The sequence below is a fragment of the Ochlerotatus camptorhynchus genome, unplaced genomic scaffold, assembly GCF_037179485.1.
Source record: "Ochlerotatus camptorhynchus isolate MF236.1 unplaced genomic scaffold, CSIRO-AGI_Acam_v1.1 ptg000657l, whole genome shotgun sequence".
Taxonomy (NCBI): Eukaryota; Metazoa; Arthropoda; class Insecta; order Diptera; family Culicidae; genus Ochlerotatus; species Ochlerotatus camptorhynchus.
In genome coordinates, this window is record NW_027041136.1 from 593,364 (window position 1) to 618,218 (window position 24,855).

The 24,855-nt window shown below is 40.2% G+C and overlaps 1 protein-coding gene across 1 annotated transcript in view; it reads right to left on the reverse strand.

The window, feature by feature from the left end:
- LOC135714516 (protein Wnt-5-like) overlaps positions 1-23,843 on the reverse strand; it is a 32,561-nt gene extending 8,718 nt beyond the window's left edge. Inside the window, exons 1-5 of the mRNA XM_065237893.1 lie at positions 23,667-23,843; positions 1,680-1,929; positions 1,439-1,618; positions 1,265-1,367; positions 1,026-1,193 (exon numbers count right to left, since the gene is read on the reverse strand). Coding sequence (XP_065093965.1) covers positions 1,026-1,193; positions 1,265-1,367; positions 1,439-1,618; positions 1,680-1,929; positions 23,667-23,836 — 871 coding nt within the window. The 5' untranslated portion in view covers positions 23,837-23,843. The remainder of the gene's footprint in view (positions 1-1,025; positions 1,194-1,264; positions 1,368-1,438; positions 1,619-1,679; positions 1,930-23,666) is intronic.
- Between the last annotated feature and the right edge of the window lie 1,012 nt (positions 23,844-24,855).

Sequence of the window (24,855 nt, forward strand, 5' to 3'; positions counted from 1 at the left end):
TTCTACCCATTCCAATCGACAGAATTGATCAAAACGGGTAACTGCGTGTTAATCAGCTGTTCTATTATCGGCAACTCTAAATCAGCCGTATTTTGTAGTGTGTATATTTAATTTAAATAAAAATATGGCATAACAGGATTGCACAGTCGTAAAAATGTAATCTGATTGAAGCTGAAAAGTTAAGGAATCGGCTTAATACATTCAGCGAAGAGTTTTGATGGGAAAATACTGCGAAATTAACGTTTCAATTTCGGTTGCCGAAAACAGTCAATGGGTGCCGAAGCCATAATTTACCCTAGGTAGTTGTAATTAGTCGATATCCCTTTTATTGCATTGCACTCGCAGTTCAGCTAGTTCGATGGAGAAGTGCGCAGCTCAGCTACTTCTGTATGTTGCTGTATGATTGGTGTTGAGGCTAGCATAAGCACCTCTTATGTAGTAAGGAACAGGTAAGCGAATGCTTCCCATCGCGATGTGGTATTAACTGCAACTACGTCGGTGGTATTAACTACAAACAATGAAATATCAGCTCCGTTAAGCTAACGCGATTGAGCATTACATAAATTAATTGAAACAAAAAAAATCACACATAACGTTAAAAAAAACATGTAATTCACAAAACTCAGCTGTTTCAATCCAACATCTGAAGATTTAAAAAAACAGAATACAGAATTGCATACGGATAGAAATGCATGCAGATAGATTGGTTTTTTCGAATATATTTTTTTTTTATCTCAAAATATTTTAAAATATTAACGATACATTTTAAGTGTTTCTCAAAACCTGGAAGTATAAAATATTGAGAATTGTCTTTTAACCTTTCCAGCAGTCGCTCTGGTGTGTAGAGTGAACGCGTAATAAACTTATTGAAACATGATTTTTATCAACAATTTCCTTGGATATTTTTAAAATGTCCTTGAATAACAATTAAAATCCGAATCAATTAGTGTAAAAATTTCTTTTTTATTCGCTTGAAAAAATACCTTATGTTGGGTTAAATTTCTAGTAAGTCGATATTTGTTTACCTGGCCACTTTAATTGTCTGTTATTTCGACACCAGTCAGGACTTTCATCTAGGTAAACAAGATCCAAAGGTGTCGGAATTTTATATCTAGGATCCTTCACTTGCAGCCGACCGCGCTTGTTTATTTTTACTTGGGTCGCTTCATCGTATTTTTCACGTAGGAAATCACCTGTTAATAGAAGATTGATTATTAAATATTCTGTGATACCAGTTTGAAAACTTAAAACTGGTAGAACTCACCGATTTCTCGAATTGATGTTAGCTGTTGCCAACACGTGATGAGACTACAAGAGCCAGACACACCATGACATTTGCAAATGATGCGAGATCTTTTGATAATAGCCTAATATATTGAAATTGTATGTGTAATTAAGATCTATAAAGATTCTGAAATGCAGAAGTAAGTATACTTACTCTTCTACCGGCTTCATTATTGTGCAGGTTCATCAACGCGCGCGCTTTTGCTGATGCACTGAATTTAACTCCGTTGAGTGTTTTCTCTGGCTTTTTGAACATCTTCTTAAGTTTGTCGTATATATTGAAATGTTTTAGGTTGAATACTTCTGAGTTAGTTATTTCTTTATTTATCCTTTCCTAGAACGAAATAAAATGAAGGCTATAAAGAAATGTTTTCGTCACAATAAAAATAATATACCTGTAGTTCGTTCATTTCTTTTGGGTCCAGATTCGAGCTGGAAATTTCTTTGGCTATTTTATCTTGTAGTTTCTGTAAGTCCTCCGGGCGGAACAGAGTATCCGTACCATTAAGGATATGTTCGCTTGTATCGTTAAGTGTCTCGAGAAGCCTTTCGACAATTTTCGGATACTTAGCTGGGATGGATACCAGTCCTCTTGTGCCACGTTTTCTCTCCTTCTCTTTGATGTCGATAAATGTTTGCGAAAATCTGGGAGAAAAAAAATTCAATCATTCATCATCACATTTCAAAAAGATGACACAAATCAAGACAAGATTTCAGAAAAGTTGAAAAGATTTATTGCAAACGTGACTGCAATCATGTCAGGTTTATTCTATTGTAATATCTCACGAGCCAAGGCGATTGGTATTCACAAGAATGGTGAAGATATTTTTTACCAGTGAAAATCAATCATGCCTGACCGGTGAACAGGTGCAAGAAGTGATAGGTGTAGCTTGTAAGACTCGTCTGATTTAAAACGCACATGTTGCCAATCTGTTGTGCATATGGTTCAAAGGTATCTCAGGCATTTCAGTTGACAAGTCAAGATTTTTTTTCAATCCATGGATGGTGTTGGGGTGGGGGTAAGAAAAGGTACCATTCGTCTAGAACAAGGTGATGCTGGAAATCCACAGCAACAGGCATCTATGAGTAGTGCAGATTAATATTCTAACAAAACCAACCAACAACCTGGTTCTAGATACTGAGTGTCCATCGGAAGGCCATCCGGTAAACCGGATCAAATTTAATTTTAATTATTATGTATTTTTGATCAAAGTATGCCTTGGTCATTCTTTGCAACCATAGGAAATGAAGTAAAATGGTGATATTTGATGTATTAGCTGGTCATTGGCTTGAGTGGTCATCACATGACCAGCAGAAAAATACGGAATATCCGTAAGAATGATTTCTGTGAAAATTTGATCAAAGTAGGACTGGATTTGTTCTGATACTATATGTAATGTAGTATAAAATGGTGATTTTTTATATATTAGCTGGTCGTTGGACCTAAGTGGTTTTCAGATATCCGGCCGGAAGATCCGGAAAATCCTTAAAAAATTTGCTACGATAGTTTGATCAAAGAAGACTTTCATCATTTTCTGCAATTATATGCGTTGTACGAAAATGGTGTTCGCTGATATATTAGCTGGTATTTGGCTCCAAATGGTCCCGAAATGGTCCGCTAGAAGATTCGGATTTGTCAAATTGATTGCTGTGTAAATTTGATCAAATTAAGCCTTGATTTGTTCTGATACTATATCAAATGCAGTAAATGGTGATTATTGATATTTTATCCAGTCGTTGCTTCTAAGTGACCACCAGATCACAGTTGGAAACGGTCAGTTTGGTTACTATGAGCGCTTCTTGTTTTCCTTTAGCATACCCATTATCTTAAGCGTTGATGGACCAGTGGTAAAGACACAAGCCTGATAATCATAATGTTGGTGGTGAAAATAATGTTCTGCCCAAAAACAACTCAGCAGGACGAGACTCCTTGAACTGTGTCTCAGAGTCGGTGCACTACTGAGCAAACTGGAGGGGCTACGCGGTCGAAAAGGCACTCAAGCTTTCAAATGAACTGAAACACAGCGCGGATCAACTTAAACACTGTGTTTTTCCCAATTAACGATAGTGTGGATTGTGTGGTGTTGTCATCAATTTTCTGGCACAAACCCTTGACGACGATGGCGACTACGACGACTGCAGTCCAGCGAGCGCTCGCTGCGATTCCGGAATGATTCTGTCGATGGCGGACGGTTAAAGGCCGATCTTGTTGGCAATATGGCGGTACCACCGCTCGGTGAAATTTCGGTACAATTCCGGCAATGGCGGATGAAGCATGGCTGACCGAGCGTCGACTGTAGTGCGATGGCGGGCTGGTTTTACCGGGGTTGGTCTAGCGGTTTCTGGAGATGGTTCCGATGCACAGGCGCTTTCTTCTGACGAAGCCGGTTGACGACGGCAAGGCCGCCCTCTGTCGATCAGGAAAGGGAAATTCTCCTTGGCGTTTAGGCCCTTCAGCCCGAGAACGATGTATTTTACGTTTACGAGCACCTTCGGTTTCAACTCATCATATCCCAGTACCTGGTCCATCAGCCGTGACATTATGGCTGGACTATTGACTAAGCCGAAAGGGAGTCTAGTGAATTATAACAACCCTCTGTCGAAGACCCGAAATGCCGTTTATTCACGCGACTCTTGGTCTAACGGAATCTGCCAGAATGCCTTAGACAGATCTATTGTTGTGAGATAACGAGCAGATCCCAACCTTCCAAGTATTCTGTCTTGATGTGGCAGAGGGTAGGCATCCCTCCGAGTCTTATCGTTGAACTTTCTCGCGTCCAAACACATTCGGACTTTCAAGCTGGTTTCTCCATCGTTCGTTCCCTCGTTCGTTCCACCTTTCTTGATTACCGGTACTATCAACAGCGCTCAATCGCTCGCAGATCGCTCGACTACTCCATACTCATAAACGACGTCAAAACTATAGGCTTGAAGTCTCTTGAATTTGGTTTTGTACGCTCCTTGAATAAAAACTTCAATGGTTTACAGTCTGTTACTAGTCTGAACCGTTTACCAAGCAAATACAAATGGAATTTGTCGACAGCCCAAACTAGCGCTAAAGCTTCTTTTTCAGTGTGGAAGTACTTTTTCTCTACATCCGTAAGGGCTTTACTGGCAAAAGTGATAATTCTTGTTTCATTTGATGTGTTTTGCTGCAAGAGAACTGATCCTATCACTATACACAAGTCTTTGGGATTAAAGTAGCCGAGAAAGTCGGTTTGACAAATAGTTGATTTGATATTATTAAAAGCATTTTGGTGTGTATCCGTCCATTTGAAAATATTTCCCATTCGTAAAAGATCTCTAAGAGGCTCTGTTTTGTCAGCTAGATGCGGAATAAATCGACCAATGTACGTAATTAAACCGAGAAAACTGCGAAGCTCCGAAACGTTTCTGGGTTCCCTAGAGCTTCTGATAGCATCAATTTTGCTTTCGGTAGGACGAATACCATTGTTTGAAAGTTCATGCCCTAGGAACTCTATTCGTGTTGCATTTAGGACACATTTTGATTTGTTAAGAAGAATGTCATATTGCTCAAATCTTTCAAGTAAATTTTCAAGTCGACAATCATGCTCTTCTTGCGTTCGTCCAACACCCATTACGTCGTCTAAGTAAACTATGATTCCATCTAAGCCAGCAACTATAGACTCCATAACCTTCTGGAAGATTTCGGGAGCGCAATTTATCCCAAATATTAAGCGTTTATATCTAATATTTATGGCCGAATGATAGTGTTGGCCCACCCTATTAGGCCAGCGCGAACACCTTCAACCCATACACTGTGGTGGTGACAGCATCACGCGTAGCGCGCTGCTGCGGTGGTTCCGAGTACAGCGAAGTGACAGGTAATTGTCACGTCTGGTGAGTACAGTTGAGAGAACGGTAGAACAAAAGGAAAAAGGTGTAAACACGATGGTTTCATGCCAAGAAGCATGCTAATTTCTACAGAGTGTTAATCTTAATTAATAGGTGTATTTATATTACTTAAAGCTAGTGTATAAACCTAAACTAGTGTAAAGTCACTACGATCAAATTGGTAAGGAGTTATATATAAGTTCAAACTTATAACTAAAAGATATCAACTATTTACATTTAGGACCTACAGCTAACCTTATACCTTTGTCATCATTACGTCTGAGCTACACCCGATGTACTGAAGTAGCTACCAGAATCGGTAAGAGTAATTTCTCTGAAAGCTCCTAGAGATGAAGACGATGAATTTATATGAGGAAAAACAAAAAAAAAAAAAAACTATTAGCTAAAACTATTTATATGATTACCAGGCCTTACTGCTAAAACTATCAGCTGCTCTATTGATTGGATTGAGGTTGAAATTTACAAAGGGAACTAAACGTAAGTAACCTAAAATTACATTAAACTTACAACAAGTTCGTACCATTGCCTAAGCTAATATGCAAGCTAGAGCAAAATGATACCTTAACGCTAACATACAACTAAAACTATTATACGAATGGAATCTAATGAAGATTATGTATTCTACCTACTACTTAGGAAAATTATATTCTCGCTATATCAACAATTGGATTCTATTTATTCATTTGTATCCGGGCGGGAATAATAACTTTGGAAACGTCCCGTTGAATTAAATTCAACATTATATAATTTTCGTTTATCACGAATACCGATCAGTTCGCGAGCATGTCATGTCGCGGTTCAAAGTCCGATGGTAGCAAGAGTGTGCAGCCCAAACCGGTAGAAAGTGGTGTGGTTAGTGACAGTGATACGGAGAATGGTAGTGATGATGTGGTAGTGGTGGACGAGACGGAGAAGACCGCCGATGGACAAACCTGTAGGAGCTGTGGAGGACCTGATACCGACGAAATGGTGCAATGTGATCAGTGTGACGGATGGCATCACTACGATTGTGTTGGGGTAACAGATGAAATTATCAACCAGAGCTGGAGCTGTACCAACTGCAAGACTGCAAAATGGATCCAGCGAACTACGATTTCTTCAGACAAACGATCAACACCGAAGGATACCAGAAAGGAGCATACATCTAAACGCACTTTGTCGGTCAAGGAAGTCACAACAACTACGCCTATTCGTTCATCCAGTGGTAAGAACAAGTCCACTCAGTCCGAACCTCCAGTACAATCCAGATCCATCGATAATCGCTCAGTTCCAGAATCACATCCGTCGAAAAAGCAGTCAGACCTAGTGCCGTTGGAGAAACCAGAACCTGTTCTTCAGTGGAATAATCGCAACGTTCAACGGAAGGAGAAACTCTTCGTGCCGTCAGTGGATGGACTTCCGGAAATCTTGTTGGAGAAGGCATTTTCAGAAGTGTCCTGTTCATCGTCGCAGAGATCCGCACGAACTCGTGCCCAGTTACAGCTACTCAAGCTGCAGGAAGAAAGGGAGTTTGAAGAACGGCAAGCAGAGCGTCGCAGACAAGAAGAAGCAGAACTTCGGCGAGTAGCTGAACTGCAAGAAGCAGAACAACACAGACAATTCCTAGCCAAGAAGTACAAGATTCTGCAGGACTTGGCTAGTGAAAAGGGGTCGAGTCGGAGTTCCAGTTCTATAATTTCTCGACGTCGGGTGGAAGAATGGGTTAAAACTGCCAGTTGTACGCAGTTGAAGACAGTTAAGGGCTCATCCGATGCTGTTGCTCAACAACAAGCTCTACAAGAGGAAAAGCGACAAAAACAGATGCAACAGGAACAACTTCACCATCGCAAACAACAAAACCAAGTTTGTCATCAACAACAGCAAGAACAGTTTCATCAAGAACTACTAGTCGAACAGCAGCAACGACAACAGCAGTCACAGCAGGAACATCTGCGGCAACAACGTCAAAGACAGTTGCAGAAAGAAGAAGAATTCCGGCGGTACCAACAGCAACAACGCCAAGAACAGTTCCAACAGGAGAAACTTCTGCGCGAGCAACAGCAACATTTACAACAGGAAGAGGAACGCATCAACCGATTGCAGGAATTGCAGTTGCTAGAGGAAATACGTCTGCGTGAACAAGAACTAGCAGCAAATCGTAAACAATCTGGGTATCGAGTGCCTTCCGGACAGACTCCTGCGCTGCAACACAACCTTTTTCAAGAAAACCGTGGAACGGGCAACCAGTGCCGGGATTCAGGACGTGGGCAGACAGGACATTTCAGTCCGGAAGCTCTGCCTCAATCAACGCAACTTCAACCCGAGATAAATCACCCGAGCAGGTCGGCAGTGGATCCAAATCAATCTATTCACGGCACACCGCGTACTACACGTGGTCACAGATCGTCGAGGAATTCCACGATAGTGGAAGAAGACTACGATCAGTTCCAGCTTTCACGCTCCCAGATTGCAGCACGGAAAGCAGTTTCGAAGGATTTGCCTACGTTCTCCGGCAATCCAGAAGAATGGCCGATCTTCTTATCCATGTTTAGTAGCACGACAGCTATGTGTGGATTTACGGAAGAGGAGAACTTGGTGCGGCTGCAAAGGAGTTTGAAGGAGAAAGCTTATGAAGCCGTCAAGTGTAGACTGATGCATCCAGGAAACGTACAAGGAGTTATGGATACGCTGAGGATGTTGTACGGTCAACCGGAAGTCATCATTCACTCACTGATTGGGAAGATAAGCTCGCTGCCACCAATTCGAGAAGATCGACTGGAAACTTTGGTGGATTTCGCAGTGAGCGTGCAGAACTTTTGCGCTACAGTTGAATCATGCGGTTTGGAAGAGTATATGTATAACGTCACCCTGTTACACCAGCTCGTCAGCAAACATCGACCATCAAGCTAACATGGGCGCAACATCGGAAAACGTACCTAACGGTTAACCTGGCGACCTTCAGCGAATGGGTGTACAATCTAGCAGAAGCCGCAAGTTCGGTAACGTTCCCTACTGTATCGCTGGAAGCAAAACCTGGCCACAACGATATTCGTAGAAGCAAAAAGGGCTATCTCAATGCACACTCTGAGACTATAGTTCGTCACGACGCGAAGCCAAATACGTTTCCGAAAGCAGTAGCAGATTCTACACCAGCACCAATCAAGGAGATGTGTCTAGTGTGCAAAGGGACCTGCAAATCTGCCGACAAGTGCAAGAGATTTCGAGAGTTCTCTAGGGATTCCAGATGGGCCGTAATCAGGGAATTCGAACTTTGTCGCACGTGCCTTCGCCAACACACAGGAAACTGCAAGGCGAAACCATGCGGCAAGGACGGATGTACATACAGGCATCATGAACTGCTACACAACGACCAGAAAGAGAAGATCCAATCTCCGAGCGGAAATCAACAGTCGTCTCAACCTGAAGCTGGCAACTTTGGACATAACTGCAACACACATCAGACCACATCTAGCTCTGTGTTGTTCCGTTATCTGCCGGTGGTACTTTCAGGACCTGGCAAGGAGGTATATACCTATGCCTTTCTAGATGAAGGCTCTGCGCTGACGCTACTGGATCAAGAACTGGCTGACGAGTTGAAGTTAAGTGGAACCTCGAGTCCACTCTGCCTACGTTGGACTGGAGGAACTCAACACTACGAGAAGGACTCCCGTATTGTCATGCTTAACGTTGCTCCACGGCATCACGAAGCTAAGAAGTTCCATCTAGAGGATGTGCGAACAGTGAATAAATTAATGCTGCCACATCAAACTCTAGATCTCGACGAGCTAGTGCACTTGTACCCTCACCTCAAAGGGTTGCCAATTGAGTCATACCATGACGCTCGTCCACGCATATTAATTGGAATGAAGCATGCTCAACTGGGACTGACGTTGAAGAGCCGTGAAGGTAAATTAGGCCAACCGATCGCGATGAAGACACGACTAGGGTGGACTGTTTGCGGAGGATTGTGTTCCGAAGAGACACCGAATATGTTCCATTACACATTCCACGTACGCTCATGCAGCGAGGAATCCGACGAAAAACTACATCAAGCCATGAAGGAGTACTTTACCCTTGATAGTCTCGGAGTTATAAAGCCTGCTAAAGTGCTTCAATCGTCCGAAGATGAGCGAGCTCAATCACTCTTGGAGTCCCGTACACGTTTCAATGGTGAGCGTTATGAGACAGGCCTGCTTTGGCGATATGACGACATCCGTCTGCCCGATAGTCGAGAAATGGCACTACGTCGCCATCAGTCCTTAGAAAAACGTATGGCGAAGGATCCGCAGTTGTCGGAAGTACTACAGCTGAAGATTGCCGACTATACTGCAAAAGGATACGTTCGCAAGCTGTCCGATGATGAAGTTAAGCAGCAATCTGCTCACACATGGTTCCTACCAGTATTCCCAGTCACAAATCCAAACAAACCTGGAAAAATGAGGATAGTGTGGGACGCGGCTGCCAAAGTTCACGGAAAGTCTCTGAATTCTGCTCTACTGAAAGGACCGGATCTACTGTCTTCTCTTTTTGCGATTCTGCTTCGGTTTCGCCTGCATCCTATTGCAGTAACTGGAGATATCCGTGAAATGTTTCACCAGGTGCTAATCCGCGAGGAAGATCAACGATACCAGTGCTTCTTTTGGACGAATGGAAATGGAAACCTCGTAGTGTACGCAATGCGAGTCATGACCTTTGGGGCGTGCTGTTCTCCGAGTAGCGCTCAATACGTGAAGAACGTCAACGCGGAGCGGTTCAAGAATGAATACCCAGCCGCATACGAAGCCATCACAAAGTCACGCTATGTAGATGACATGCTGATCAGCGTTGCCAACGAGGAAGATGCGATTCAGACTGCGAAGGACGTTAGGTACGTTCACTCACAAGGTGGGTTCGAGATCCGAAACTGGATCAGCAATTCCAGACAAGTGACATCAGCGCTGCAAGAAGAAAACACGGAGGAAAAGAGTCTCGATCTATCGTCAGAGTTATCCACTGAGAAGGTCCTAGGCATGTGGTGGAATACAACGTCTGACACATTCACCTACAAGGTCGGTTGGAATCGTTACGATGGAGCTCTGCTGAAAGGTCAACGACGGCCCACTAAGCGTGAAGTTCTACGAGTCCTCATGACTATATTTGACCCACTTGGACTGATCGCACACTTCCTAGCCTACCTGAAAGTCTTGTTGCAAGAGATCTGGCGATCCGGTATTAGCTGGGACGAAGAAATTGGCGAAGATGCGTTCGCGAATTGGCTCAAAAAGCTGAAAATCTTGCCCAAAGTCGAGAACGTTCAGATTGCTCGGTGCTACAGTACCAGATATCCGTTCATCGAAGCCGATGAAGTACAGCTCCACACCTTTGTAGATGCCGGAAAAAATGGAATGGCAGCTGTATCATTTCTTCGATTTGTCAAGAATGGGACGATCCACTGCTCTCTCGTCACCTCTAAAGCCAGAGTAGCACCATTGAAGCTCACTTCGATTCCTCGACTGGAGCTGCAAGCAGCGGTGATAGGGACACGGCTTACTCATACGATCATTGAGACGCTGTCTATAATCATCACGAGAAAGTTCTACTGGTCGGACTCAAGAGATGTTTTGTGATGGATCAATTTCGATCATCGACGGTACACTCAATTTGTCGGGTTTAGAGTCACGGAGATTCTGGAAGCTACAGAAGCGCACGAATGGCGATACGTACCAAGCAAGTTGAACGTAGCGGATGATGGTACAAAGTGGGACGTACAGCCTGATCTATCTCCTGAGAGCAGGTGGTTTAAAGGACCGGACATTCTCTGGACAACCGAGGACAAGTGGCCACAGTCAGCAATCCGGAACGAACCGACAGACGCTGAACTCGTGGCAAATCTTTCAGTCCACTACGCTCTCCCAAAACCAATCGTTTGCGTCTCGGACTACTCCAGCTGGGAACGATTGAGAAATGTTGTCGCACGTGTGCTACGGTTCACAACAAACTGCTGCTCCAAGCAACGGAAGCAGCCGATTAAAACGGGACCTCTCATCCAAAACGAACTCTACACAGCTGAAGCATACCTGATTCGGCTCGCACAGCAGGAAGGTTATCCTGAAGAACTAATCATCCTCCGAGGTACACCACAAAACGCAGGGGAACCAACAACAGTGCTCCCGAGATCCAGTTCATTGTACAAGCTGACACCGTGGCTTGACGAACATGGAATACTGCGCATGAGAACTCGTATCGCCGCTTGCCAGTACACCACTGAAGACGCAAAAAAACCCATCATCTTACCACACAAACACCACGTCACTACCTTAATTGTATCACACTACCACAAGAAATACCACCACCAAAACCACGAAACAGTGATAAACGAACTACGGCAGAAATACCAAATCGGCCGCATACGCTCGTGCTTCAACCAAGCACGCAGAGATTGCCAAAAATACAAGATCGAACAAGCAGCACCAAATCCTCCATTTATGGCCGACCTACCTCCTGGTCGTCTAGCAGCATTTTCACGCCCGTTCACACACACGGGAGTCGATTACTTCGGCCCAATTGAAGTCGTCGTTGGAAGGAGGGTCGAGAAACGCTGGGGAATGCTAGCCACATGCTTGACCGTTCGAGCGATACATATTGAAGTAGTTCATTCGCTGACCACTAGTTCCTGCATCATGGCAATCCGCAATTTCGTCGCTCGGCGCGGAAAACCCCGTAAATTCTACAGTGATCGGGGAACTAACTTCGTCGGAGCGGATCGAGAGCTGAAGAAGCTTGAAGAAGTGATCAACCATGACGAGATAATGAAGGAGTTCACTAGTTCTGAGACCGAGTGGGTGTTCAATCCTCCGCTGGCACCACACATGGGTGGAAGTTGGGAGCGGCTAATACGAACAGTAAAGAGCAACCTGATGGCTGTCTGCATAACTAAGAAACCGTCCGACGAAGTGCTGCGAAACACTCTAACCGAAATAGAGAACGTAGTAAACTCCCGGCCACTCACGCACGTGCCGGCAGACGACGATTCTGCTCCGGCTCTCACCCCGAACCATTTCCTACTCGGTTCATCAAACGGAACGAAACCACTGGTCAAGAGTGACGACTGCCATCTCGCCCTGAAGCAGAACTGGTGCACCTCTCAGATTCTGGCCAACCTGTTCTGGAAGCGGTGGGTAACTGATTATCTTCCTGAAATCACTCGTCGGTCCAAATGGTTCCAGTTTGTTAAACCGGTCGCTAATGGAGATGTTGTAATTATCGTCGACCCTAAGATACCCCGGAGCTGCTGGCCAAAAGGAAAGGTCATCAGTACGATTTCTAGTAAAGACGGTCAAGTTCGATCCGCAATCGTACAAACATTCACCGGTGTCTACGAACGTCCAGCAGCCAAGTTAGCAGTGTTGGATGTTCAGCGCGTCGAGTAGTAAGCCCACCGGAAGTTGGCGTACTCTGGAGGGAGTGTTGGTCCACCCTATTAGGCCAGCGCGAACACCTTCAACCCATACACTGTGGTGGTGACAGCATCACGCGTAGCGCGCTGCTGCGGTGGTTCCGAGTACAGCGAAGTGACAGGTAATTGTCACGTCTGGTGAGTACAGTTGAGAGAACGGTAGAACAAAAGGAAAAAGGTGTAAACACGATGGTTTCATGCCAAGAAGCATGCTAATTTCTACAGAGTGTTAATCTTAATTAATAGGTGTATTTATATTACTTAAAGCTAGTGTATAAACCTAAACTAGTGTAAAGTAACTACGATCAAATTGGTAAGGAGTTATATATAAGTTCAAACTTATAACTAAAAGATATCAACTATTTACATTTAGGACCTACAGCTAACCTTATACCTTTGTCATCATTACGTCTGAGCTACACCCGATGTACTGAAGTAGCTACCAGAATCGGTAAGAGTAATTTCTCTGAAAGCTCCTAGAGATGAAGACGATGAATTTATATGAGGAAAAACAAAAAAAAAAAAAAACTATTAGCTAAAACTATTTATATGATTACCAGGCCTTACTGCTAAAACTATCAGCTGCTCTATTGATTGGATTGAGGTTGAAATTTACAAAGGGAACTAAACGTAAGTAACCTAAAATTACATTAAACTTACAACAAGTTCGTACCATTGCCTAAGCTAATATGCAAGCTAGAGCAAAATGATACCTTAACATTGGAATTGCTTTGAACATTATTTCATGACCGGTGTTTTGCATTAAAATCACCAATAATGAAGGTTAGTTTCTAAAGGTCACCCTTGAGAAAATTCTTTTGCTGGCCTACGCATTGGAATGGCAAATAGACAGCTATAAACGTAAGTTGTCTAAATTTTGTTTCAACAGAAACTCCTAAAGTTTCAAAAAGAAAGAAATAATTTTATGTTTGATATGTCTATGAATAATCATGGCAACCCTACCACAGGCTCCATCATGATGATCATTTAAATAAATGAATGATTTGCGTCCCTTTTAACCTTATGGTCAGTTTTGAGGAACGTTTCAGTTATAACGGCAATATGCACGTTATGAACTCTCAAAAAGTTAAATAGCTCGTCCTTATTATCTCTAAGAGATCGAGCATTCTAATTCAAAATATTTAATGAATTAAAATCCATTACTAGATTTCAAAGTCATGACTATATTGTTCGCAAATTTAACTCCAGTTTGAATAGCATAAAAAATGAAGCTAGTTTTAAGCATACCAGTAATCATGAGAATTAATGATTCCTGTAAAAATTACATTTTAGGAGCAGTAATGCTTCCTTGTATTCAGCATTTTCATATTTTTTTTTTAAATTGAATAATTTTGTTATGTACACAAAATTGTTCCATTATACTGGCAGATAATTACTAAGCTGTAGGAATTTAGGAATAATACTTATTGCAGATTACACAATCACATAATGCTAAACTATCAAATATTTAGGTCCCACTTGCCCCAGTGTACCTTATATAAAACTGTTCGGAGTGATGTGCTCCATTGGCTGCCTCAATTTGGAAAAAAAACCACCATGAATATAATTTTGATCCAAATTGCTTCAAATCTTGTATGGAAATGGATGTAATGTCGACCTAAATGCCCCTTATTTGGGACCATACATACATTCAGCAATCGACTAAATTTTCAATAGCGACCAAAAATATCCATTAGTAACGTACCAATGACGCGTTCATCTAGATAAAATTGATAAATAGCCAATTTTTAGCGATGGGCCCAATATTAGGTCCGTAGGCCAACATTAGAGCCATTTACCCTGCTATAGGTTGTGGTAGGCTTTCGACTACTGTGCATCGTTTATCATAGCATCATGTACAATATTTCAGAGTAATTGGTTTACTGCTAAAAAATAGAAAAAAAATAGTTGTCTTAGAATTATTTTGGAATAATTCTACATTCTACATCATATTGCCTAGGCACGGTATTACCAAGCCGGAATCAGGTGTTCTATTCCCGGTCATGTCTAAAAAAAACTTTCAAATTAGAACTTTTCTTTACTTCCCTGAGCATAGCACTTTCGTCAGCACAATGATACTTCTATGCCCCGGGAAGTCAAGGAAACTTGCCAGACAATATGCAAATCCATGCATTGTTGGCATTGGAAACTGTCACAGTGGAAGTGTTTCAAAGAACACAAGTTGAGAGCAGACATTAACGCTGATGTAAGGGTCTGTTCACACATTACGTAACGTAATAAGGGGAGAGCAGGAGTGTTATAAAGAGCGTTGACAAGAGCTCTGTAACTCTTTACTCCTATGGGGAAATTGCAAGTGAAACTGTCAGCCTATATGTGAAATATGGCGGACTTTTTCTTATTCTCTCATTCCACAACAAAATCCTATGAGGAACTATCCAAATTTGTGTGAAGCAACGCCACTCGGCACTGTTGTCAAGGCTAATTTGTTACACTTTGCTGAGAGGAGGGGAAGGGGATGCTTGGTAGAGTAACGCGTAACAATAATTTTTTAACAAAAAAACGTCGGAAAGTTTCGAAACATTGAATCTTTTCTAGGATATTATAATCAACTTGAAATTATTTCTTATTATTTTTAGGCGTGTCTTAAAACAGTAAAGTAGTAAATATTTATTACGCTTCATACTACCAACCGGTGGAAACTAACGATTTTTAATTGGCTCACTACTTGACAAGCCTATTGGTCCCAAGCAAATCGATTAACGTACCGCATTTTAGTAGAAATTCTAGTACTAACCTATGTTTGTTTTGATTCGCTATGAAAGTTTGACAGATAAAATGGGGGGTTCGTGGATTTTCCTATGTTTTGAGGGGTGCATCGATTAGCTTGGGACCGAAGAGAGTACCAGAGCTGAGCCAAAAAGTTGAGCACATTACTTCGGGACCTTCTAGTCTTAAAGTAGAGGTAGATACTACCACAAACGAAGTGACAGACGGAGCGGCTCGAAAACTTTGCAATTTTTCAGTGTACCACATGGCAACACCACTACTACTGGATTGTACCACATGGCAACACTACTACTAGATTGAACTAGCATTTTCACCAAATGTACTAGAATGTTTTGGTTCTATCTCTTTCACTCTACTCAAAACTGAAATGCATAAAAAATGACAAAATGATACGCACTCTTTGCACACTGTTAAAGAATCATTGTACACAAAATCAACTTTGTTCAAATCAAAACAAAAAAACTAACCCATCTGGTGGATGATGGCACAAGCTTCAGAAAATTCTATTACAGTGAACCACATTATTAAATGGATTTCTTCGCCAGTTAGTCGTCTGTCACTTCGTTTGTGATACTACTCTTTACCAACTGTATGAATGCATGGGGCCTCCCTTAGCTCAGTCGGTAAAGGCGCAGCTACAAAGCAAGACCATGCTGGAGGTGGCTGGGTTCGATTCCCGGTCCGATCTAAGAATTTTTCGGTTTGGAAAATTTCTCGACTTCCCTGGGCATAGAAGTATGATTGGACTTGCCACACAATTTTACCAATGCAAAAATGGTACAGGCATCGAAAGCTGTCAATTAATAACTGTGGAAGTGCATCTAGAACACTAAGTTGAGAGCACGCAATAAGCTAATATGCGATATGCAATAAGCTTGAAATGCGAAGTAGAAGAAGAATGAATGCATTTTCATTTTATGATAGCAATTATTAATGCCATTTATTCCTTTTCTTGCTTGCGAAAAAAATAATAGTAGGGGAGGGTATAGGTAATTGTGTTACGGATGATTACAATTTTTGGCGTTCCATAATTTGTGAACAGACCCTAAGAAGCATTGAAAGCCAGAAATACGTTTTTGGGCGGTTTGAATCAAAACAACTAAATGTATGCAGACATGAAACGAAATTCGGATGCATCGAACTTTTTGAAAATTAAAAGAAAAATATTTATTCCATACATTTTTAATTTCATCAGTTCAATAATTCATTCCCAAAATAACAAGTTCTAATGAATCATTTTTTTTTTGCAATATTAAAAACAAATTAAAGCACAGCTTAATTTATGTACCCTTGTCTGGGAAAATTTGTTCTTTGCATTACACTTGTGTAAACTTAAAAGATTTTTTGGTAAAATTGTGAAGAAGGGTGAGTATTTATCTTCCCGTTTAAGTGGGATTGCGCTTCTGTATACCGAGGATTTTCTCATGCTCACCCAAAGTCATATTTTTGCAAAGTTCTCTCTGTTAGTGCGGGTGCGGGAATGTCGCTGACGGTTAAATCAACACACTCGAGCAAATGTAACACCAATGATCCTGATCCCAGCCCTCTCGAAAGAGCACACATTGCCATTGCCGTTCATATGCGTGTATACTCGTATGCATAAACAGCAGCAGCTTATGCGTAGCATGAATCGCAGCTTGTGGTGCATACAGCAATCCTTCCATTTACGCGATGGGAAGTACCGTTCACCTACCGCTGTTTGTATGTGATGAGTGTCAACCGTAAACTAATCTACAGAGAATCAGCTAAATTGCATGAAGGACAATCAAGAAATAGTGGTGCTTGTATGGTACCACCCACTGCATAAATGGAGGGATTACTGTATTTGATATCACACAACACATAGAAGGGTGAAGGGGTAAAAGTAAACATAGCGAATGATTTTGGTAACGCATTATTCGCACACAAATTTGAACCTCTAACGGCTTTATGTGAGCGTATCATAAAAACCATAAGTGTTTCCGACGTGAAGTGTCATCTAGGATATGAAATTATTGCATCTCTTCAGCAGCTATGTGACCTCAAGTTCGATGGTGTAGCCTAATCCTACACGGTAAGAAAAAAAAACTCAAAGGTCTCTTTGATTTTACCTACTTTTGAGTTGTTAGTCCGCTTTACTCCTTCTAGAGACAGTTTGCCCCTGCACGCATCAGACTTTAATCTTTCAAAAAGTTCACATAACCGTTGTACGAGAGTGAAGCACCCAGAAAGCTACAACTCTGAATACTTATCGCCGTTGCTGCTACAGCTGATCTGCAGCCAACAAAGCGAATAGACTACAAGTGGAGATGCGACTATTGTCCACACGTAAGGGATAGCAGCGATCATTGTACCTACGGTCGGAGCATCGAGAGCAACAGATGTGATGATCGAACGACGAGTGCGATGCTGGACCGAACGGACGGACAGTGCGAGAGGAAGATTTGATCTACATTGCCACGGGTCAAGCGAAGACCAGATCGGGAGACGAGAGTTAGTTGGTTTCGGTCACCGTATAGGAAAGTTGGATATCCCATCGGATGAATATTTTAATTTGTTAGCCTTTAAGTATTTTTGTAACTCCAGACGAATCTAGAACCGAACTACCGTTCATACTGGCGACAACGCTCTGATGAGACAACGAAAACCAACCCCTAAGCTCCTCCCCTGATCCTATCCTTCGACAATGTACCCTTCTAATGGCTTTCTAACCTCGGGTAAGCCGCGAGTATTCGGCCCAACCCCTACTAGACATAGAATTAAGTGAACTTTGTTACAAACAGTTAACAATGAATTATCGGCTCCGTAAAGCTAACTCAATCGCGTTAGCTTTACGGAGCCGATAATTCATTGTTAACTGTTTGTAACAAAGTTCACTTAATTCTATTTCCAAATAAACGAACTGGATAAGTATTTTTGTAGTAAATTGTTTGCGTGTACAGAAAAATAGTGTGTTGTAATAAAAGTAGTTTTGTAAACTGTGCTTCACCAACCCGCGAGTGTTTTGTGTTTGGAAGGAAGAATACAATAGGTCGATACAAACCATACGAGCTACATGTGTGAATTCCCCGCAACTCCACTTCCCCAAGGGAAACCATCAGCAGTTGGAGTCGGCCCGGATGATCAACTGACCACCAAATCGAAGGAGGTAAGTCGGCTATCCAACAACCGTAATTCCAAATCTTTCTCATTCATCTTCATGGTGGGTGTTTTCGATGAGTATCATCGTCGTCCCCATAGCCGGTCGAACTCCAAATTTCCATTTTGAGTTTCAGCAAAAAAAAAAAAATGCTGAAATGGGTTCAGTCAAATAAGTGTTTGCTAGAATTCAGTAGTAGTATTTTTATTGCCGAAATCCAGTAAAGTAGGCAAATGTCAGATTATTTGCTGATGATCAGTAAGCCGAGCACTCAAATGACAGATCACGCAAATCTGTCTACGCTACTGACAACAAACTTCAACTTGGTCTTTGAAGTTTTTATTTTTCGTTCCCGCGATTCCAGACACGATGTGTATTTTTTAAAATTATATAAAGTTTTGAGGTTTCGTGTAAAAGTTGAACCGGAAATGTTAATTGTTGTCCATAAATTCACGGCAGATAGGAGGTATGTCAAGGAATTATTTGGTTGAGCTATTTTATTAATAAAAAAAAAACTTATGGTTTTGCAGGTTTCGTTTGCAGAACGTAGACGGCAAAATAAACGTGCTCCAGTTCTTTTTTAAAACCAATAAACCAATAAAATACGCATATGCTTTGTTATACTATGAACCGTGTTTTAATAATATTATTCATAAATTGCAAAACGAAAATCCTGCTGGTAGAGATGTCATCTATTCTTATGCTGCAACTTCAGCAAACAAAATACAAATTCACTGAAGATTCAGTAAAGTGTTGCAATTTTGACATAAGTTCAAATTGCTGGAAGCATCAGCAGCATTATTTTGCTGGAAAGTTTGCTGATATTTCATCAAGTCTAAAATCAGAAAATTTTTGCTGATTTTCAGCGATTTTGATTTGGTGTGTACCATTTATACTGGCGACATCGCTCTGATGAGAAACCCTACCCCCAAGCTCATCCCAGACAACCAGAATGCACGTATATTCAAAGTTGTTTTTGTGATATACAAACATATATACAAACAAACAATTCGTATAGAATGCAAATAAATGGCTTACAAAAGTGGAGGTCATATACGTGCATATTTTAATTTAATTTTAAACGAGTTGATTTAACATCATATACGATTTAATCTGTAATAACAAATTCATTTTGAAAAGTCATACGATGTAATCCGATTTAATTTGTGATACAGTACGACGGAAAAATGAGTCATCGCATATCGGTAGGAAATTTGCATTCTATACGATTTAACTTAAACATAATGCGAGGTATGCCATTCTTATATGCGATTTTGACTTAAACTGTAGCAATTTACGATACTGTGTGTACATTGTTATACGACTTCTGGTTGTCTGGGATCCCCTTTTCTTATCTTTCGACAATGTACCCCTCTTTAAGTAATACCTCGGGTAAACCGCGAGTATTCGGCCCAACTCCTACTAGACATAGAATTAAGTGAATTTTGTTAAAAACAATGAAAAATTAATTACTGGCTCCGTAAAGCCAACGCGATTGAGCCTTCCAAATAAATGAACTAGATAAAACACAGGTGGATGTTTAAGGTAAGGACTGTTTAGTTTATAAAACGGACACTTAAAAATGCCTGTAACTTTTTTAAATTACGTTGTATCGATACTGTTTGGAATATGTATGTTTGTTCTTTCCAACATATGCATTGCTTAAATTAATGATAGTCAAAGGCATAATTCCAGAATGAATAATCGAAGTCTTTTTAAAAAATGCCCTCCCCATGGACATGACGGTACTGAACCAAAGGGTTATGTTTAATCTCTTTATGTTTGCAACGATGATGATTTCCGATAGTGACACATATCACCTTCATACTGCTTCAGTATGCCTCAAACGATTAATTCTGGGTTGTTGATAAAACTTCGTTGATGAAATCCACTGCTTCATGCAAACTGAGCAATTTTGATTATAGTATGTATCAAATTTGTTCTTTATTCAGAGGAACTGGGAGAGTTTATTAGAAACTTCTCACCAATAAAGTAATGATCTTCTAGTAAATTTTGCATACCATTTTATTATAATTTTAGTTTATTTTAGCATATTGTTTTTGTTACAGTTAATTAGCATTAGCATACGATACAAGAAATTTTAATATTACTTGCTCGTGTTTGCGTAAAATAATCAATTATTTTACTTGTAATTACCTTTAAACTGTTTAAAGTTTTTGTTTTTTTTTTATCTGATAGATTTCTCAGTTTGGTTAGATGTTTCGAAGCTAACCCATGTCCACAGGCGTAATAGAAAAATAGGTAGAAAAAGTGTATCGTGAAGAAAGGTTGCGTGCAGGGTTGATTCCACTCACTTGCTATAGAGGAGTGATGTTCAGGATTTTGAATTCGTTGGATGTTGTAATGGGGGACTCATAGCTTCTTTCGGGTTGGAAATTTTCTCGACTTCCCTGGGCATAGAGTATCGATATATACAAATTCATGCATTAGTATTGGCATCGAAAGCTCTCAATTAATAACTGTGGAAGTGCATTTAGAACACTAAGTTGAGATCACGCAATAATCTAATATGCACTGAACAATAAACTTGAAATGCAAATAATAAGAAGATGTAATGGGGGTTTGTACTTGTTGGATACGGGAGGAGATTGAAGGGCGGGTGTTTGACACATTAGGCCTATCAATTTCGATTTCAGAGTGTCACAGTCAGCGATTTTATGATTCGTGAGCGTTCACTCTAAGTGAACGCTCGCGATTCGTAGAATCGTTGATTGTGACTATCTGCAAGTAGATTTGACAGGTTTTGTGTGCCTTGCCTTTTGGCCTCTTCTTGTATCATTATAGCATCTGGTGGCTTCAGGATTCCAGGGATAATTTTTTGTGCAGGTTAGTGGAAGCAGGCCATTAAAGTTACATTAAAATTGAAAAGTATGTTGAAATTACTAAAAAAACTGGTCAAATGAAGAACATTTAAGTGTTCGTCAGGCTAACAAAGATATGGATACAGGACTTCATAATGAATTTAAATCCAAGGTTGCAGAACATATCGTTACAAAGGGGCACAATTTGACAAAGGATAACATTAATATCCTGCGGAGTGAATCTTCACCTTGGAAACTAGACGTAGCTGAAAGTTTAGAAATATTTAAACATAATCCATCAACATTGCACACATCGTAGCATGTCCCTACCTGTTGGATACTGAATTTAGGTAAATTGTGACATGGAAGTGGATACCTGCTGATTTTTAGTACCTGTTGATTAGTATATAACTCGTAGGTAAAAGATGGATTCTTCAGTGGTGTTGAGTACTTGGCTTTAAGATAAGCAATTATAACGGAATTTAAAGGAAATCACCAACACAATCAAAACTCTTCATAGTTATTAATTGTTTAAAAGATTGATAATATTATGGCATGATCAAGCAACTGTTTTGTGGACAACACTGTATTCTGCAGTGTGACATAGTAGCCATGATGTTTTAGCTCTATACTACGCGCCGAAACACCAATGTTGCCTGCTGAGCAGTTGATTGAACATTATCATCAGACAATAGTGACTTGAATCATTAATAACTTTTGATCCTAACATTTTATCAGAAAATGGTCTTGAACAAAGTTATAGCTGTGAAAATTTACTACAAGTACAGTTATCAATTTTAAGAGCAGAGTAATAGGGTGAATTATTAGATAGTTGTGACCACAAAATTTGGTTTTTCCATAGTAATTTCCATATAAACTTCAAATGGTTTGTGCCAAGTCAGTTTCTTACTAAATGAGTTCAAAATTTGGAAGGCAAATTAAGAACCAAATAGGAACCGATTGAACACTGTGGAGCGAAAATTTCAAATTTTGCATCAGTATAATGGGCACCCAATCGTTCGGCTGTTGCAGTCCAATACGCGCACGGAAATTGGCTAGAATATTATTGTAAAGGCTGAGATACATTCTTTGCTTTCGATCACCGCACATCATCTGTGCCGGTTCTCGGATACTATGTCGAAAGAACCAGTGCTGTAAATGGGCATGGGGGAGCAGGGGCTAGTGAAAGCCACCTACCGTCTCTAATAATTCAATAATACATTATTGTATCATCTGTTATAAAAGTTGTAAAAAAAAGGTTTGCAGATCATCTCTCCCAATAAAACATTTTTTTAAAAAGAATTAGAACGGCTTGTTGTGATGCAGAAAACATCCCACGTTTTATATGAGGTTTCAAGATGTTTTATTCATACTTCCTAGATTTAAAATTTTTCCAAAATAGTTTTACTTTTATTTTATCTTTAAATGTTCTTTAAACGTGGATCTTACTGTTTTAAATTCACTCTAAAACTTGTCGTATACAAAATAAATCTTAGATTCTGTACTTTCCAGATTGGCGTGGACATTGACGACGCCATTGAGTCGAACTGTCTCTTCACGCAGTGATTGACAGTTTCTTATGAGAATTTCGGAGGTTTGTTATAAAGAAAGGTGAAAATACTTTTTTATGATATCTCATAAATTAATACAACTGAAAAGGTGCAGGTTGTCTTATAAGGCGTTGAATATCATATCTCTTAAATAACACCCTGGCAATAAAATGTACGCTTTGCTGCTTACAAAACGTCTTTATGACGGATCGAAGGGGTGTTGTCCGAGAGTATAATTTTCATGCCATTGGCAAGAACATGATAGATACTTATAATAAAACTCTCATCAAGCGGAGTTGGTCTAGTTAGTAAGTAATAAGTCTACAACGCCAAGGATCAGTGTTCGAATCCCATGCTCAAGTTTTGTTTTTATTGTTTTTTATTTGCCGCTGGTTTTGGGGTGACAATCATTAATAACGATTTGAAATTCATCGAATTAAATTTGCACGTTATTAAAAAAAAATTGTCGTTGTTCGTTGAAAATTAAAACAATTTATATTGAATATTAGACTTTCATTTAAAAACACACATGCATGTAACATTCAATGCAAATGAATGTACATATTATCAAATATTTTGATTTAAAATTAATGTTTTTTTGCAGTATGTTTCAACTAAGGCCACACAATACATCAGTGTGCTACATGTAAGTTTTTGCTGCGTAGTCCCCTTTTAGTCAAACTTGAGTTTTCTCTCATAGATCCGCTTGATAACCCTTTGTTTTTACCGTGTATCGTGTTTCTGGTAGAGCGCAACATCGCTTTGATATACATTTCCGTATCAGTGATGAAAATTGTCCTCATAAATTATTACATTAAATTCAGAAAAGTTGGCTATCGTCCACTAGCACTTACTTGTAGCCAAATTCCATGTCATCTCCGCAGCCACCCCAAGTCCAATCTTCATGAAGCTGAGAGGGTCGAGAGCTTCGAGAGCACCCACACGATGCTAACTGCCCATCACGGCAGGCACGGGCGATAAAACTGGCAGCTGCAGCCGCTGCTAATGCATGGACGAATGCCATCTCCGGTGAACCTGTAATGAAACATAAATTTTGCGGATTTAATGAATAAAAAAAATATTACACAGATAGTTGGTTGGATTAAATTATATCGGTATACATACGCACATACTAAGAATAAGGGTATATGTATACCGGCACAAGTAGGTGCTAAAAATAATAGTTATTAGATACATTATATTATAGTTACAAAAATAATTATTTTTAAATTACTTAGCACAGCAACTGTCCGTTAACATCACCGTACATTTTTATATACATTTACATTTTTTCGAGCTTGAAATTGATTATGAGATTATTGATCGCGTTCGGGAGATTAAATTTCTTGGCGTGATTATTGATGACAAACTTAAGTTCCACTTTCACATTGACAATGTCATCACTAAAACTGCCAAGATGTATGATCTATTGCCAGTAAAATACAGCTAGGGTAGAGCGCTACTTCGTCGTAATCGCCCATTTCCGTTCTATCGATCAGAAAAGATCAATAATATCAATGATTTCACCGTGCACAAATCAAAAATAGGTTTGTTCCGATGCGTTAGTTCATTAGCTACAACATAAATCTTGTTAGAGCGCATTGTATGAATATTTACGCTCATTGATCTCAAAACAAAAGAAGCGCTCCTAGCTAATCCCCTTTTTCTACGTTTATCCGTAGGACGAAGAAAATCTAATGGCGTTTCAATGCGTTTGAACGGAATTGAAACTCGTAGAACGAATTTAGAATCAAGAAGCAGTATTATATTGTATACAATATCTCAACAATATGTGACTCTTTGTCAAATCCAACGGTTTGTATGGAAAGGTGAATAAATTTAAAAGTCATCTTTGACAGAAATATTCCATTTTTAGTTAAAACTCGTTCAGAAAAGAGAGGTAAAGTGAGCGTTGTGCTTAGTAAGACGGAAATTAGATCAAAAACCCTATACAAAACAAACATAATTTCATCAATTTATTTTAGTCAGTGAATCACAAATATAGAGATTACTTGCAGAGTAAAATAATGCGTTTTATTTTGC